At 30.3% G+C, this 20,262-nt stretch overlaps 1 protein-coding gene across 1 annotated transcript in view; it reads right to left on the minus strand.

Moving 5' to 3' along the window:
• The window catches only part of LOC118201156 (lachesin-like), a 259,543-nt gene extending 244,302 nt beyond the window's left edge, over positions 1 to 15,241 (minus strand). Inside the window, exon 1 of the mRNA XM_085806926.1 lies at positions 15,087 to 15,241. Within this exon, the coding sequence (XP_085663052.1) occupies positions 15,087 to 15,165 (79 nt within the window). The 5' untranslated portion in view covers positions 15,166 to 15,241. The remainder of the gene's footprint in view (positions 1 to 15,086) is intronic.
• Positions 15,242 to 20,262: the final 5,021 nt, after the last annotated feature.

The raw sequence follows: 20,262 nt of genomic DNA on the forward strand, positions 1-20,262 counted from the left end.
AAATAGATATTTTCGTGGAAAAATGATACCCGGAATTTTTCGTAATTCGTTTACTTCGGAATACTTCCTTACTTCGTAGAAAGAAGTAACAAAAAGAATGATTATTACTTTTAGACTTCGTCAAAGGTATGTAACATTTCTTTAAAATATTCTAAAATTCAAAAATAACCATATTCTACTTTTATTGAACGTGCGTATAAAAATGGGCTTGTCACTCCCCCCAAAAAGCCAGTTTTATGAACTTTTACTTATGCTCTAGAGGACATTTTATAGAATAATATTGATATCAAACATTTTATTATATATCAGAGTACATAATTTATTTGAAAATAAAAATTTTTATGAATTTTTGGAAGTGAAGCTCCTAATTAATAAATTGTTCTAAACTTTTGCTGCAAAATAAATGATCGCTAATATTTCTCACTAGATCTAACCGGGCAACTAAAATTCTCATCAATATTTACTTTTGTAGCTTTAGTATTTAAATTTATTAACATTTATTATTTTATTTTTTAATTTTAGTATATTAATGATAAAATTTATTGAAATATCTTTATTAGTGTTAAAATGCAGAATTTTAATAGTAATAGGACATTCTGTTTCTTAATTATTTTACAGAAATTTTATATCAAATATGTCAATATTAAAATAATGCAATTTGTTAAAGAAGCGCAGGAAAACGTTTTCGTAAAAAATGATCCAAGATAAATTTATGTAATCAGAATTTTGTAGCAGTAATTTCGTAAAGAAAAAAATTTAAAAACGTCACGCAAGGAGAAATGTAAGGAAAATACTAGTAATTGTGAGTACATAATATCGGCATAGGATTTTTCTTTCCTTAATTTTCAAAGTGATGCTAATATGATACGTGGATTCATTTCTTGATTTCTTTTCGACAAAAATTACATTTCTCTTATTATTTTATTATTACTTATAAATTTCATTTAAGATCTTTTATAACTTCTGTTTGATTTTCGTAAAAATTGCTTTTTGAAATTAAATTAAGTTTTACGTCATTTAATTTTTCTAAATTTTCAGCATTGTTGCGAATTGCTACTCAGTATATAAGTTCCAATGACATATCCTAATGCATATTTCACAAATAATCTTTATTAATATAAATTAGGGTGTGTATTATGTTTTGAAAATTATTATATGTATATGATTTTCGGTAAATCTACCCCAAATAGAAGACTGTTTCTTTAATAATTTGAAAATTTTATTATTTGGAATAGAATGCATTAATGAGGATGATGGTTGGTAAATGAGAGAAAAAATTTAAAATGCACCTCGCATCTTTGTCGCGATGCCACAATACTGTCATCCCTACATATACTAAAAGAAAGAGCCTGTGTGTTTTTCGATCGCGCTGCGGGTAAGCTAATACACCCAGGGCTACGAAATTTGGTATATAGGTGCATTTAGACAAGAGCCAGTGCACCTCGAAGGGATTTTTTTCAAAATTCGAATCGGATTTTTTTTTATTATATCTTTTCGATTTTATTTATTTTGAATAGTTTCATTCTTTTAGAAATGTTGTTTTGGCAACAGTTTTTCATTCAATTATATACTGCACTGTTGACTGTTGAAAATCAGCACTTTTGCCACTTGGAAAAACAAGGGCTATAATTCTGTGCATTTCTTTAATTTAATGTTTCTCTTGGATACTTGACTTTTGTTGAGCGAAGACAACGGGAAGTTGGTTAATTTATTTATTAGGATAATTAATATTTGTATTAAGGGATATTGCTTATTTCATTGTAATTTTGTTCTATGTAATAATTTTTTTTTTAAATTTGTGGTTTTTATATGAAGTTTGTAGAGACATTAGAATTTTTTTGAAAGCCGAAAGATGAAAAATAGCGAACGTGTTCGCAGGGAATCGAACCACGGACCTCTGGAATACCGACCCAGCGTGCAGAACCACTACACCACGAAGGCACGCTAGGGAAGTGGGAGAAATACCTTATACAGTCCCTTTTTTAGAAGACGACTAGGGTTTTAGGAGACATAATCGCCAAACCCTGGGCGCGGAGAATCATCATCCACAACACTTTTAGTTCGGGCGCCACTTGTAGAGACATTAGGATTTTTTGGAAAGCTGGGAAAATGAAAAATAGCAAACGCCTTCGCCGGGAATTGAACTACGGACTTCTGGAATTCCGGCCCAGCGTGCAGAACCACTACACCACGAAGGCACGCTAGGGATGTTGGAGAAATACCTTATTAAGTTATTCTGCGTAGTTTTTAAATTTAACATTTATTCTTCCCTTCAGGCATTTTCCCGAGGCTGGCAGCCTAGCTGCTAGTTAAATAATAAATTAAATTTCACTTGTATAATAATTAAATAAATGGTGGAACAATAATCACATTAAACGTTCCAACTGGAATTTTACAATCATTTTGTAATCTGCTTTAATGTTATTATGTGCAACAAATATGATTGAAAAATACTTATGTGCATGCATCACAACCATTTCTAGTATCAGCTATAGTTAATAATAACCGGAAGTGTTTTTTTGGGAACTTATTAGTGAATAAATGCTTATGACTTTAAAGTAAACTATAACTGATACTACTACATACAAGACACATAATTCAGAAATAATATTTTATACATCCATGCCCCAATCAACAAAACTATCAACAATAATTGACACAGACCAAAAAGCAATTTTTCTGAATCTGTAAAGTAGAAACATTTTATGAAATAAACACAAAAACACTTTAGCAGCCGTACAAAAAAAAAAAAAAAAAAAAAAAAAAAGAATCTTGTTTTTCTTTACCAAGCATCAATTATCATATGAAGGAGCAAATGAAAATGAATTTTTCAAATTAAGCAGAATTTACTTTTATTTTGGTATTGTAGAAAATTTACATATTTTAATACAGACTGATATGGGATTCTGTTTCTTTAAAAAGTAAAACAACTGAGTTTCAAATACAAAAATTTATAACTTAAACGGATGAAATAATATCAAATAAATAAATAAAAATTTAAAAAATCTACCAGAACTATGATGCAATATTTCATTTAAATTGAAGAAAAGATACGCTTAGAAATCACAATAGTTTGTGACAATTTACACAAACTATTGAATGACAATTGTATTGGGTTGTTTACAATTTTTAATATTTATTTATTTAATTTCATTCATTTAGTTTTTTAATTTTTGTATATCTGATCAATAGTATAGAATATTTTTCTTGAAGGAGAGAAATCAATGACTGTCTTCCTCAAAATGCACATGATTTTTTGTGAAATCAGCTTTGATCCAGAGATGCATCTTGCTATTTGTGAACTACAGTTCCTATCCTATGTTTGTAAAAAGAAAAAAAAAAAGCTGTAATAGTTATGAAATGCACTTTCTTTCTAAACTTTTTAATGTGCTTGACTGTAAAAGTCGTATACTACAATGTAATTAAACACCCACAAGTATTTTTACGCACCTGTCATTGATTGTGATAGGTAACAAACAGTAATCAGGAGTAAAAAGGGAACACGAATGTTTATGATTTAACACACGTTTCTGAATAAACGAATTTTGAATATTATGAAGGTATTTAAAAAAATCTGATGTGTACACGACATGACTTTTTTGTACTCACTTTTTGCTGCATTTCATTTAAACTTACTTCTAGAATTTCTTTAGAGATAAATTCCTCATTCAATTAATTGTGTTCTCAGTTCGCGGCAAGGTAAAATTACATAAAATCTCAAAATATCTTCATTAAAAATTGAAAAATATGGCAAAAATAAAATGCCAAATACAGTTAAAACGATTTAAAAAAATTTTTACAATTCAAATTAGAGTTTCTACGCAAAAACAAGCGTTTCGGCCAGCAGGCAACAAGGCAGATTTTTCGGTGCACAAAAATGAAAGTTTTATTTTGGTTCCACTCGGCAAAAAGACACGAAAGATGCAAAAACTAAATTCACTATTCTGCTAAGTTTCAAATGTAAACAAGTAGGGCTGCTATAGTACACATAAATTAGGGTTAACCGCACTTAATGAACTTTTAAAATTTTGATAATTCTACAAATATTGCATGAAGATCAACTAAGGCATACAAATCTTAACCGGAAGATAATAACAACATAATTCAATATTTTTTAAAGCAAACAGTGCGCAATTTACTAAAATATAAGAACAAAAAGTGAGCTCACCGAGCCCAGCAACAGAGTAGCTATATATATATATATATATTATTAAATCAGTTTTATAATTCTTTCGGGGAAAAGGATTTCTTTATTCTGCCCTTACGTACAGACATCACCCAAACACATCGTTATATTGCATTCGATAGATGTCAAAATAGATATTTTCGTGGAAAAATGATACCCGGAATTTTTCGTAATTCGTTTACTTCGGAATACTTCCTTACTTCGTAGAAAGAAGTAACAAAAAGAATGATTATTACTTTTAAACTTCGTCAAAGGTATGTAACATTTCTTTAAAATATTCTAAAATTCAAAAATAACCATATTCTACTTTTATTGAACGTGCGTATAAAAATGGGCTTGTCACTCCCCCCAAAAAGCCAGTTTTATGAACTTTTACTTATGCTCTAGAGGACATTTTATAGAATAATATTGATATCAAACATTTTATTATATATCAGAGTACATAATTTATTTGAAAATAAAAATTTTTATGAATTTTTGGAAGTGAAGCTCCTAATTAATAAATTGTTCTAAACTTTTGCTGCAAAATAAATGATCGCTAATATTTCTCACTAGATCTAACCGGGCAACTAAAATTCTCATCAATATTTACTTCTGTAGCTTTAGTATTTAAATTTATTAACATTTATTATTTTATTTTTTAATTTTAGTATATTAATGATAAAATTTATTGAAATATCTTTATTAGTGTTAAAATGCAGAATTTTAATAGTAATAGGACATTCTGTTTCTTAATTATTTTACAGAAATTTTATGTCAAATATGTCAATATTAAAATAATGCAATTTGTTAAAGAAGCGCAGGAAAACGTTTTCGTAAAAAATGATCCAAGATAAATTTATGTAATCAGAATTTTGTAGCAGTAATTTCGTAAAGAAAAAAATTTAAAAACGTCACGCAAGGAGAAATGTAAGGAAAATACTAGTAATTGTGAGTACATAATATCGGCATAGGATTTTTCTTTCCTTAATTTTCAAAGTGATGCTAATATGATACGTGGATTCATTTCTTGATTTCTTTTCGACAAAAATTACATTTCTCTTATTATTTTATTATTACTTATAAATTTCATTTAAGATCTTTTATAACTTCTGTTTGATTTTCGTAAAAATTGCTTTTTGAAATTAAATTAAGTTTTACGTCATTTAATTTTTCTAAATTTTCAGCATTGTTGCGAATTGCTACTCAGTATATAAGTTCCAATGACATATCCTAATGCATATTTCACAAATAATCTTTATTAATATAAATTAGGGTGTGTATTATGTTTTGAAAATTATTATATGTATATGATTTTCGGTAAATCTACCCCAAATAGAAGACTGTTTCTTTAATAATTTGAAAATTTTATTATTTGGAATAGAATGCATTAATGAGGATGATGGTTGGTAAATGAGAGAAAAAATTTAAAATGCACCTCGCATCTTTGTCGCGATGCCACAATACTGTCATCCCTACATATACTAAAAGAAAGAGCCTGTGTGTTTTTCGATCGCGCTGCGGGTAAGCTAATACACCCAGGGCTACGAAATTTGGTATATAGGTGCATTTAGACAAGAGCCAGTGCACCTCGAAGGGATTTTTTTCAAAATTCGAATCGGATTTTTTTTTATTATATCTTTTCGATTTTATTTATTTTGAATAGTTTCATTCTTTTAGAAATGTTGTTTTGGCAACAGTTTTTCATTCAATTATATACTGCACTGTTGACTGTTGAAAATCAGCACTTTTGCCACTTGGAAAAACAAGGGCTATAATTCTGTGCATTTCTTTAATTTAATGTTTCTCTTGGATACTTGACTTTTGTTGAGCGAAGACAACGGGAAGTTGGTTAATTTATTTATTAGGATAATTAATATTTGTATTAAGGGATATTGCTTATTTCATTGTAATTTTGTTCTATGTAATAATTTTTTTTTTAAATTTGTGGTTTTTATATGAAGTTTGTAGAGACATTAGAATTTTTTTGAAAGCCGAAAGATGAAAAATAGTGAACGTGTTCGCAGGGAATCGAACCACGGACCTCTGGAATACCGACCCAGCGTGCAGAACCACTACACCACGAAGGCACGCTAGGGAAGTGGGAGAAATACCTTATACAGTCCCTTTTTTAGAAGACGACTAGGGTTTTAGGAGACATAATCGCCAAACCCTGGGCGCGGAGAATCATCATCCACAACCCTTTTAGTTCGGGCGCCACTTGTAGAGACATTAGGATTTTTTGGAAAGCTGGGAAAATGAAAAATAGCAAACGCCTTCGCCGGGAATTGAACTACGGACTTCTGGAATACCGGCCCAGCGTGCAGAACCACTACACCACGAAGGCACGCTAGGGATGTTGGAGAAATACCTTATTAAGTTATTCTGCGTAGTTTTTAAATTTAACATTTATTCTTCCCTTCAGGCATTTTCCCGAGGCTGGCAGCCTAGCTGCTAGTTAAATAATAAATTAAATTTCACTTGTATAATAATTAAATAAATGGTGGAACAATAATCACATTAAACGTTCCAACTGGAATTTTACAATCATTTTGTAATCTGCTTTAATGTTATTATGTGCAACAAATATGATTGAAAAATACTTATGTGCATGCATCACAACCATTTCTAGTATCAGCTATAGTTAATAATAACCGGAAGTGTTTTTTTGGGAACTTATTAGTGAATAAATGCTTATGACTTTAAAGTAAACTATAACTGATACTACTACATACAAGACACATAATTCAGAAATAATATTTTATACATCCATGCCCCAATCAACAAAACTATCAACAATAATTGACACAGACCAAAAAGCAATTTTTCTGAATCTGTAAAGTAGAAACATTTTATGAAATAAACACAAAAACACTTTAGCAGCCGTACAAAAAAAAAAAAAAAAAAAAAAAAAAAAGAATCTTGTTTTTCTTTACCAAGCATCAATTATCATATGAAGGAGCAAATGAAAATGAATTTTTCAAATTAAGCAGAATTTACTTTTATTTTGGTATTGTAGAAAATTTACATATTTTAATACAGACTGATATGGGATTCTGTTTCTTTAAAAAGTAAAACAACTGAGTTTCAAATACAAAAATTTATAACTTAAACGGATGAAATAATATCAAATAAATAAATAAAAATTTAAAAAATCTACCAGAACTATGATGCAATATTTCATTTAAATTGAAGAAAAGATACGCTTAGAAATCACAATAGTTTGTGACAATTTACACAAACTATTGAATGACAATTGTATTGGGTTGTTTACAATTTTTAATATTTATTTATTTAATTTCATTCATTTAGTTTTTTAATTTTTGTATATCTGATCAATAGTATAGAATATTTTTCTTGAAGGAGAGAAATCAATGACTGTCTTCCTCAAAATGCACATGATTTTTTGTGAAATCAGCTTTGATCCAGAGATGCATCTTGCTATTTGTGAACTACAGTTCCTATCCTATGTTTGTAAAAAGAAAAAAAAAAAGCTGTAATAGTTATGAAATGCACTTTCTTTCTAAACTTTTTAATGTGCTTGACTGTAAAAGTCGTATACTACAATGTAATTAAACACCCATAAGTATTTTTACGCACCTGTCATTGATTGTGATAGGTAACAAACAGTAATCAGGAGTAAAAAGGGAACACGAATGTTTATGATTTAACACACGTTTCTGAATAAACGAATTTTGAATATTATGAAGGTATTTAAAAAAATCTGATGTGTACACGACATGACTTTTTTGTACTCACTTTTTGCTGCATTTCATTTAAACTTACTTCTAGAATTTCTTTAGAGATAAATTCCTCATTCAATTAATTGTGTTCTCAGTTCGCGGCAAGGTAAAATTACATAAAATCTCAAAATATCTTCATTAAAAATTGAAAAATATGGCAAAAATAAAATGCCAAATACAGTTAAAACGATTTAAAAAAATTTTTACAATTCAAATTAGAGTTTCTACGCAAAAACAAGCGTTTCGGCCAGCGGGCAACAAGGCAGATTTTTCGGTGCACAAAAATGAAAGTTTTATTTTGGTTCCACTCGCAAAAAGACACGAAAGATGCAAAAACTAAATTCACTATTCTGCTAAGTTTCAAATGTAAACAAGTAGGGCTGCTATAGTACACATAAATTAGGGTTAACCGCACTTAATGAACTTTTAAATTTTTGATAATTCTACAAATATTGCATGAAGATCAACTAAGGCATACAAATCTTAACCGGAAGATAATAACAACATAATTCAATATTTTTTAAAGCAAACAGTGCGCAATTTACTAAAATATAAGAACTAAAAGTGAGCTCACCGAGCCCAGCAACAGAGTAGCTATATATATATATATATATTATTAAATCAGTTTTATAATTCTTTCGGGGAAAAGGATTTCTTTATTCTGCCCTTACGTACAGACATCACCCAAACACATCGTTATATTGCATTCGATAGATGTCAAAATAGATATTTTCGTGGAAAAATGATACCCGGAATTTTTCGTAATTCGTTTACTTCGGAATACTTCCTTACTTCGTAGAAAGAAGTAACAAAAAGAATGATTATTACTTTTAGACTTCGTCAAAGGTATGTAACATTTCTTTAAAATATTCTAAAATTCAAAAATAACCATATTCTACTTTTATTGAACGTGCGTATAAAAATGGGCTTGTCACTCCCCCCAAAAAGCCAGTTTTATGAACTTTTACTTATGCTCTAGAGGACATTTTATAGAATAATATTGATATCAAACATTTTATTATATATCAGAGTACATAATTTATTTGAAAATAAAAATTTTTATGAATTTTTGGAAGTGAAGCTCCTAATTAATAAATTGTTCTAAACTTTTGCTGCAAAATAAATGATCGCTAATATTTCTCACTAGATCTAACCGGGCAACTAAAATTCTCATCAATATTTACTTCTGTAGCTTTAGTATTTAAATTTATTAACATTTATTATTTTATTTTTTAATTTTAGTATATTAATGATAAAATTTATTGAAATATCTTTATTAGTGTTAAAATGCAGAATTTTAATAGTAATAGGACATTCTGTTTCTTAATTATTTTACAGAAATTTTATGTCAAATATGTCAATATTAAAATAATGCAATTTGTTAAAGAAGCGCAGGAAAACGTTTTCGTAAAAAATGATCCAAGATAAATTTATGTAATCAGAATTTTGTAGCAGTAATTTCGTAAAGAAAAAAATTTAAAAACGTCACGCAAGGAGAAATGTAAGGAAAATACTAGTAATTGTGAGTACATAATATCGGCATAGGATTTTTCTTTCCTTAATTTTCAAAGTGATGCTAATATGATACGTGGATTCATTTCTTGATTTCTTTTCGACAAAAATTACATTTCTCTTATTATTTTATTATTACTTATAAATTTCATTTAAGATCTTTTATAACTTCTGTTTGATTTTCGTAAAAATTGCTTTTTGAAATTAAATTAAGTTTTACGTCATTTAATTTTTCTAAATTTTCAGCATTGTTGCGAATTGCTACTCAGTATATAAGTTCCAATGACATATCCTAATGCATATTTCACAAATAATCTTTATTAATATAAATTAGGGTGTGTATTATGTTTTGAAAATTATTATATGTATATGATTTTCGGTAAATCTACCCCAAATAGAAGACTGTTTCTTTAATAATTTGAAAATTTTATTATTTGGAATAGAATGCATTAATGAGGATGATGGTTGGTAAATGAGAGAAAAAATTTAAAATGCACCTCGCATCTTTGTCGCGATGCCACAATACTGTCATCCCTACATATACTAAAAGAAAGAGCCTGTGTGTTTTTCGATCGCGCTGCGGGTAAGCTAATAGACCCAGGGCTACGAAATTTGGTATATAGGTGCATTTAGACAAGAGCCAGTGCACCTCGAAGGGATTTTTTTCAAAATTCGAATCGGATTTTTTTTTATTATATCTTTTCGATTTTATTTATTTTGAATAGTTTCATTCTTTTAGAAATGTTGTTTTGGCAACAGTTTTTCATTCAATTATATACTGCACTGTTGACTGTTGAAAATCAGCACTTTTGCCACTTGGAAAAACAAGGGCTATAATTCTGTGCATTTCTTTAATTTAATGTTTCTCTTGGATACTTGACTTTTGTTGAGCGAAGACAACGGGAAGTTGGTTAATTTATTTATTAGGATAATTAATATTTGTATTAAGGGATATTGCTTATTTCATTGTAATTTTGTTCTATGTAATAATTTTTTTTTTAAATTTGTGGTTTTTATATGAAGTTTGTAGAGACATTAGAATTTTTTTGAAAGCCGAAAGATGAAAAATAGCGAACGTGTTCGCAGGGAATCGAACCACGGACCTCTGGAATACCGACCCAGCGTGCAGAACCACTACACCACGAAGGCACGCTAGGGAAGTGGGAGAAATACCTTATACAGTCCCTTTTTTAGAAGACGACTAGGGTTTTAGGAGACATAATCGCCAAACCCTGGGCGCGGAGAATCATCATCCACAACCCTTTTAGTTCGAGCGCCACTTGTAGAGACATTAGGATTTTTTGGAAAGCTGGGAAAATGAAAAATAGCAAACGCCTTCGCCGGGAATTGAACTACGGACTTCTGGAATACCGGCCCAGCGTGCAGAACCACTACACCACGAAGGCACGCTAGGGATGTTGGAGAAATACCTTATTAAGTTATTCTGCGTAGTTTTTAAATTTAACATTTATTCTTCCCTTCAGGCATTTTCCCGAGGCTGGCAGCCTAGCTGCTAGTTAAATAATAAATTAAATTTCACTTGTATAATAATTAAATAAATGGTGGAACAATAATCACATTAAACGTTCCAACTGGAATTTTACAATCATTTTGTAATCTGCTTTAATGTTATTATGTGCAACAAATATGATTGAAAAATACTTATGTGCATGCATCACAACCATTTCTAGTATCAGCTATAGTTAATAATAACCGGAAGTGTTTTTTTGGGAACTTATTAGTGAATAAATGCTTATGACTTTAAAGTAAACTATAACTGATACTACTACATACAAGACACATAATTCAGAAATAATATTTTATACATCCATGCCCCAATCAACAAAACTATCAACAATAATTGACACAGACCAAAAAGCAATTTTTCTGAATCTGTAAAGTAGAAACATTTTATGAAATAAACACAAAAACACTTTAGCAGCCGTACAAAAAAAAAAAAAAAAAAAAAAGAATCTTGTTTTTCTTTACCAAGCATCAATTATCATATGAAGGAGCAAATGAAAATGAATTTTTCAAATTAAGCAGAATTTACTTTTATTTTGGTATTGTAGAAAATTTACATATTTTAATACAGACTGATATGGGATTCTGTTTCTTTAAAAAGTAAAACAACTGAGTTTCAAATACAAAAATTTATAACTTAAACGGATGAAATAATATCAAATAAATAAATAAAAATTTAAAAAATCTACCAGAACTATGATGCAATATTTCATTTAAATTGAAGAAAAGATACGCTTAGAAATCACAATAGTTTGTGACAATTTACACAAACTATTGAATGACAATTGTATTGGGTTGTTTACAATTTTTAATATTTATTTATTTTATTTCATTCATTTAGTTTTTTAATTTTTGTATATCTGATCAATAGTATAGAATATTTTTCTTGAAGGAGAGAAATCAATGACTGTCTTCCTCAAAATGCACATGATTTTTTGTGAAATCAGCTTTGATCCAGAGATGCATCTTGCTATTTGTGAACTACAGTTCCTATCCTATGTTTGTAAAAAGAAAAAAAAAAAGCTGTAATAGTTATGAAATGCACTTTCTTTCTAAACTTTTTAATGTGCTTGACTGTAAAAGTCGTATACTACAATGTAATTAAACACCCATAAGTATTTTTACGCACCTGTCATTGATTGTGATAGGTAACAAACAGTAATCAGGAGTAAAAAGGGAACACGAATGTTTATGATTTAACACACGTTTCTGAATAAACGAATTTTGAATATTATGAAGGTATTTAAAAAAATCTGATGTGTACACGACATGACTTTTTTGTACTCACTTTTTGCTGCATTTCATTTAAACTTACTTCTAGAATTTCTTTAGAGATAAATTCCTCATTCAATTAATTGTGTTCTCAGTTCGCGGCAAGGTAAAATTACATAAAATCTCAAAATATCTTCATTAAAAATTGAAAAATATGGCAAAAATAAAATGCCAAATACAGTTAAAACGATTTAAAAAAATTTTTACAATTCAAATTAGAGTTTCTACGCAAAAACAAGCGTTTCGGCCAGCGGGCAACAAGGCAGATTTTTCGGTGCACAAAAATGAAAGTTTTATTTTGGTTCCACTCGCAAAAAGACACGAAAGATGCAAAAACTAAATTCACTATTCTGCTAAGTTTCAAATGTAAACAAGTAGGGCTGCTATAGTACACATAAATTAGGGTTAACCGCACTTAATGAACTTTTAAATTTTTGATAATTCTACAAATATTGCATGAAGATCAACTAAGGCATACAAATCTTAACCGGAAGATAATAACAACATAATTCAATATTTTTTAAAGCAAACAGTGCGCAATTTACTAAAATATAAGAACTAAAAGTGAGCTCACCGAGCCCAGCAACAGAGTAGCTATATATATATATATATATTATTAAATCAGTTTTATAATTCTTTCGGGGAAAAGGATTTCTTTATTCTGCCCTTACGTACAGACATCACCCAAACACATCGTTATATTGCATTCGATAGATGTCAAAATAGATATTTTCGTGGAAAAATGATACCCGGAATTTTTCGTAATTCGTTTACTTCGGAATACTTCCTTACTTCGTAGAAAGAAGTAACAAAAAGAATGATTATTACTTTTAGACTTCGTCAAAGGTATGTAACATTTCTTTAAAATATTCTAAAATTCAAAAATAACCATATTCTACTTTTATTGAACGTGCGTATAAAAATGGGCTTGTCACTCCCCCCAAAAAGCCAGTTTTATGAACTTTTACTTATGCTCTAGAGGACATTTTATAGAATAATATTGATATCAAACATTTTATTATATATCAGAGTACATAATTTATTTGAAAATAAAAATTTTTATGAATTTTTGGAAGTGAAGCTCCTAATTAATAAATTGTTCTAAACTTTTGCTGCAAAATAAATGATCGCTAATATTTCTCACTAGATCTAACCGGGCAACTAAAATTCTCATCAATATTTACTTCTGTAGCTTTAGTATTTAAATTTATTAACATTTATTATTTTATTTTTTAATTTTAGTATATTAATGATAAAATTTATTGAAATATCTTTATTAGTGTTAAAATGCAGAATTTTAATAGTAATAGGACATTCTGTTTCTTAATTATTTTACAGAAATTTTATGTCAAATATGTCAATATTAAAATAATGCAATTTGTTAAAGAAGCGCAGGAAAACGTTTTCGTAAAAAATGATCCAAGATAAATTTATGTAATCAGAATTTTGTAGCAGTAATTTCGTAAAGAAAAAAATTTAAAAACGTCACGCAAGGAGAAATGTAAGGAAAATACTAGTAATTGTGAGTACATAATATCGGCATAGGATTTTTCTTTCCTTAATTTTCAAAGTGATGCTAATATGATACGTGGATTCATTTCTTGATTTCTTTTCGACAAAAATTACATTTCTCTTATTATTTTATTATTACTTATAAATTTCATTTAAGATCTTTTATAACTTCTGTTTGATTTTCGTAAAAATTGCTTTTTGAAATTAAATTAAGTTTTACGTCATTTAATTTTTCTAAATTTTCAGCATTGTTGCGAATTGCTACTCAGTATATAAGTTCCAATGACATATCCTAATGCATATTTCACAAATAATCTTTATTAATATAAATTAGGGTGTGTATTATGTTTTGGAAATTACGATATGTATATGATTTTCGGTATATATATATATATATATATATATATATATGCCGTAGTAAGTAATTTAAATTGCTTTTATATGTTGTACGTTGTAATAAAATTTCCAGCATCAAAAAGTTTTCGTTTAATAAAATCTCATAGTAAATAAAATATTAATAATAAATAAAAATTTTAATATTAAAATATTAAATTGTTTTACATGCGTTGTTTTATTTAAAGTGCACTATTATTCTTGACATACTTTTTATTCTGAATTATAAAACGCCGTTATTATGCAGACACTTAAAAATGTATCATAAAATTTGAATAATAGGAATTAGAAATTCTAAAATTAAAAGAGTTATTTAAGCAAATAAATTATTTAAATATTTTTCAAAAATTCATTACCAAGTGAATATTATGAAAATCATTAACAATCAGCCTTAAAATAAAAAAATAGGCTCAAAAGTTTACAATTGTTTTATACTAGTAATTTGCAGATATGTCTTGGTTAAAAATTTAACTTCAAAAATTCTCCAAATTCATAATATTAAGTCAGATAAAATTTTACTCTGTGGGCATAATTATTTTTGAGTGTAGTTTTATATATGTCAACAAGTTACCAATTTAATGGAAAAAATTATTATAATTTTCCTTTTACTTTATGGATTTCAAAAGTACAGTGAAATAATGAATAAAGAATATTTTTATACTTTAAATTAACCACATTTTTAATAACAATGTTTTTACTCAATTTGTATTGCTTTTATTCGTTTCAAGTAACGCAAACGTTTTTTACTGTTCCAAGTTAAGTATTATTGTCTCTTATATGTTACAAAAAATAACAAAAAGTAGAAAAATCCATTCAAAAAAGTTTAAATTCGATCTGAAGTACGTCCCTTTGGGGTGCAATGCAAGCGCCTATAGGGGCGCAGAGTTTTTCCCCAATCCCTCCTACTATAGGCCCACATTAATAAGGTAAAAGCGGTGAAAGGTATCACCCTATTGGATATTTACCTTTGTATCCTGACGAATCAAAGGCGAGAGATGCTCCCGAGTTCAGAGAGAGCAGCAAGAGAAGCACGTGGAGTGTCATGGAGAAGAAAACGCATCCATGGGAGGATGAAGAGCAGATTGAGGGATCGTAAGAAGCGGGGACGAGGATGACTGAACAGTCATTTAGACATGAGGCCGTTTCACGTGCGCTAGAGGGCTCTCATGTCGTCTTTTCGACCAATCAATACACAATCCCATTCGGGTTGCGTACCCTCATTAATTACATTCATGATACTGGACGGAAGTATGAGAAAGGAAATAAAAAAGAATTAAAATAAAAGTGGTGGTTTTCGGGAATGGCCGTCGGGTGTAACATTAAAAGCTTAGTTTACGCAGTCGGTCTTAATACCCATGCGAGAAATAAGGAACTGGGTAATAAAAATTGGATTAGAAAACTACGATGAAATGGCAAAGAAATAGTGCTCGTCTCGGATAAGAGAATAAAGTAGAGACTTTTGGAAATTCGAAAGAAATAGGCTTCCACTTACAGCCCGGGGCGATGTTTAAGTTCCCTTCACATGTCTGTATCCTTAATATCATTAGAATTGAAGATGAGAGATTAAATCTGAAGGAGATGGCTAAATAAATGAATTAGACTTTAACGGAATTCACTCGCTCGCAATTCAGTTTAAGAGTTTTGTTTTGTTTATGTTTACGAGGAAGAATTCTGGAATTATGCATTTTCCCTTTAATCTAGAGCAGCCGAAGTTTATCAAAGTTTCGTGTTTTAAGAAGAATATATTATTAGATTTACAAAATGTATGATTTATCTAATACGAGTTTATTTGTATATGTCAGACTTCATTGAAGAACGCAGAAGGTATAGATGTCAGATATCTCGGAAACTGATGTTTATTTTCGATTCTTTTAACAAGAAACTAAATAACTGATACGGTAGAAATCCATGATTCCTTTATGAAATATTTACTGAAATAATCTTGTTCTAAGTGAAGATACCGCAAACAAGCGCCATGTCTTAAAAGCAATGAATGAAATCTCTGTATGCTTGTCCCAAATATCTGAACGTTTTTGGGATATACAACTTTGGCATCTTGTTTAAAGCCGCTTCTGAAAGTTTCATAAATAGTTTTCCTTAAATTTCATAATACGTGGCTTCAAGTGTTTCAAGAATTTTTTAAAATTAACTTAACAATACATATGTGTAACTAAAATTAACAATATCAACAATTAAATACAATATATACATCCAAAATAAATTACGCAGCTTAATTGATTAATGATCTACTATGATTTATTGCTTTATTTCACTAATCAAAAGAAATATTCAGTCATTTACAGTCAGTAATCTTCTAAAAATTAGTTAAAAATTAGTTTTCGAAAGTTAGAAATACAGTTGGTAATTCTCGGAAAATGCAAATATTTCAATATTGTAAATGACGATTTTTCAAGCGTTTGAATAATATTTACGCTGGAGACGTGAAAAAGGAGCAATGCCCTCGTCGGGACACGAACTTAGACCTCTTGAATACGCGTCAAGTGTGTTACAGTTACACTAGGAAGGCATGTAGAAAGGAGAAGAAAAATACCTTATATACCAGCTGTTCGGTAGTGTTCTTAAAGTGTCATTGTGTGTTGACCTCAGCAATCCGTGCTCGAGGAAAGACCAATAGTTACTCCTTCTTTTAAAGAGCGACTACGGTTTAGGAGACCCAGTCGTCCAAATTCTGGTGGTGAAGAATCCGCATCCAGCACCTTTTTTAGTTCGGGCAGCACTGCAGAGTCATTAGTTTTTTTTTTTTTTTTTTTTTCGAAAGAGGAGTCAGAAGAATGAGCAATGCCCTCCCCGGGACTCGAACATAGACCTCTCAAATACTCGCCGAGTGTGCTAAACGTTACACCACGAAGGCAGGCAGACCGGAGAGAGAAAATACCTTATATACTTCCCTTTTAAAGAGCGACTGTGGATTAAAGGACCCAACCGCCAAATCCTGGTGGTGAAGAATCATCATCCACCACCTTTTAGTTCGGGCGTCATTGTAGAGTCGTTACGTTATTATGAAGCAAGAGAAGAGAAAAATGTGTAATACCCTAACCGGGACTCGAACCTGGACCTGTCAAATACGCGCCGAGTGTGCTATCGTTACACCATGAAGGCATGCAGAAAGGAGGGAGAAAATGTCTTAAAAAGTAATAAAAGAAATTAAAAAAATCAACGTGCAAAAAAGCATCTGAAGAGTTAAATTGTTTTCCCTGGAAAGTGAAAACGTAGATTAAGACTCATTTTGAAGTAATTTAAGTATCATTTACCCTCCACAGGCTAATGGAGTTTCATAAAGGAAATGATGACGTTTTTATTCGTGTATTGTTATACAAGAATATCATCATTGATATTGCAATAGGTTGCCTGCTAAAACATAAATAATTTTATGTCGAGAGCCCCTTCAATAAAAGCAACGAATTGTAGCTTCTTGTAAAATGCTGTAAATTCGTGGTAAGTATGTAGAGCCAGGGAGAATAAACTTACATGCTCTTCCTTTTAAAGAGCGACTGGGGTTTTTAGGGTACCCAATCCCCAAATCCTGGGTGTGGAGAATCCTCATCGAACACCTTTTTAGTTCGGGCGCCACTGTAGAGACATTAGGTAAATTTTTGAAGCAGAAGAGATGAAAAATTAGCAAACGACTTCGCCGGGAATCGAATCACGGAATTCTGGAATACCGGCTCAGCATGCAGAACCACTACACCACGAAGGCACACTAGGAAAGTGGGAGAAATACCTTATATTCTCCCCTTTTTAAAGGGCGACTGTGGTTTTCAGGGCACACAATCGCCAAATCCTGGGTGTGGAGAAACCTCATCCAACACCCTTTTAGTTCGGGCTCCACTGTAGAGAGACATTAGGATTTTTTGGAAGCAAGAGAGATTGAAAAATTAGCAATACCTTCGCTGGGAGTCGTACTATGGACCTCTGAAATACCAGCTCAGTGTGCTGACCACTACACCACGAAAGCACGCCAAGAAGGTCGAAGGGTGAACTTAAGTATAAAATAATGTTATTTCAGTCGTGCCTGCTTGTGCATCAAGTCAAATAACACTATTCTCTTTTTGAGTCGCTTAAAGTTTGCTTTGTCGTAAAGCCTGTGGCAATAAAAATATGAAAAGAAATTATTTTAGAATCTATACAATCTCATATGAACAGTATAGTGCGTTTCAATTTAACCTTTATTGTTCTGAAAGATGTATTTCTCTAACAGCTCATTTTCATTTTATCAACACTGTAAATTTTATAACTGTTCAGAAATCTACTACAAAAGCTACAATTTCGTGATATTTTTCAATTTGGTAAGAAGGTTGGTTCTCGAAAGTTTTTGCCTCATATACTTTTTCACTATTGCTAGAAGATTATTCTCCCGCCCTTTCCAAAAGTTGAAAAATACATCTATACATTTATTTAGATTTAGATTATTTTCTAACGAGTTTTATAAATTGGGAAACAAAAATTATAGGAAATGTTGGTAAATACTGAAATTTGAATAAAAGTAGTTTTTTATATTTATAAAATAAAACTAAAACAGCTGAAAAGACTCACCGCATCCCCCCCCCGAAACAGTGAAATTTACTCCTACGTGGGAATAAATCCTTCTTGGTTGAGAACCCCTGGTTCAGAAGAAATAATTTTTCTGCTGCTTTGTAAAACTTGAAAACAAGAAAAATTTACATGCAAAGTACATTGTACATTTGTTAAGTCTCCTGCTTTTGTAAAACTTGAAAACAAGCAAAGTTTACATGCAAATCGAAACATGCATTCACAAAAAAGTAGTAAAACTTTTAAGGTATTTTCTCCTGCTTTTTTGCGTGTCTTTGTGGTGTAACTGGAAGCATATTTGGCACGTATTGGAGAGGTTCAGGGTTCGAGTCCCAACGAGGGCATTGTACATTTTTTAAGTCTCCTGCTTTAAAGTATCCTAATGACTAATACAGTCTGAAAAGATTTAGAAACAAATTATCTCTTATAAAGTTTTAATGCATATGTATTATTTTTATGGGATAAGTTACAGTTTTAAGTAATGGAAATGATTTTTATATTTCGGAAAACGTGATCATGAAATTGTTATCCTTCCAAAATGGCAAAAGTAAGTAAAATTTTTTAATCCCCTCAAAAATGAGGAGAATTTTCACTTAAGGCAGTTTATTTAGTAAATAATCATTAACAACTAAGCTCATTTTCTGCCAAAGAAAAAAAAGAAGCACCCGAAAAGAATATTTCAGTTTTTAAGCTGGTATATGTATTATACCTAAAACCATATTAGATAGAAAAGTTAGTGAAGGGTGCCATTATTTTCAAATGTTAGCTGCTATGGAATTTCGATGGAAAAAACACCTATTAATATGCATCATTAATTTTATTGTAAACCATAAATTCTGAATACTTAAACGGAAAAATTCATTGAAGCCTGGTAGACAGTTAAGGCTTTATATAGTGCAATACAGTTTGCAAGAGCATTTACATAATATCCATTTACAATTTGTGACAACGTATCAAAACTAACATGCAGAAGGTAATATAACACTATAGAGTCTCATCTTGTTAGGTAGCATAAACTAACGAGGCCTAGAATATTGTTTGAAGAATTATACTCACGACTTAAGTCCGACAAAAGTCAGAAGAAGTGTGTAAGAAACGCTTTATAAACTCAATGTAATTTAACAGGTGCCCCCACTTGGGCGCATTTAAAAGCCAACGCTTCTGGCTTTTATATACGCCCAAACTCAAAACGTAACGATGAATTTAAAAATAAATGTAGTAAGTTTAGGCTAACTGCTCACAGGATAATTTAACGCGCAGGAAGGCTTTGACTCTTAAAATTCGGCGTAAACAAGCCTAAAAGCTAATAACTAACCAATCATAACTTATCTCTAGAATGGCACCTGCTCTGTTATAAAAAAACCCTGGTAGTTAATTAAGTCACTTCTTTTGTTAGCACACAAACATCAAAAACCAACTAGGACGCATTTACCCCAAAAGGAATTCGAGAGAGACTTATGTCCCATGTAGAAATTTTCAGTAAAAAGAGAATAAAAACATAATAATGGACTTACCTTTCCATTTAATGGACTTACCTTTCCACAAGGTAATTCGCACTTTTAGCCACCGATTTACAGTGAAAAAAAAGCA

Source organism: Stegodyphus dumicola, chromosome 12 (assembly GCF_044657685.1).
Source record: "Stegodyphus dumicola isolate Sdum_Otavi_A_Nest chromosome 12, ASM4465768v1".
Taxonomy (NCBI): Eukaryota; Metazoa; Arthropoda; class Arachnida; order Araneae; family Eresidae; genus Stegodyphus; species Stegodyphus dumicola.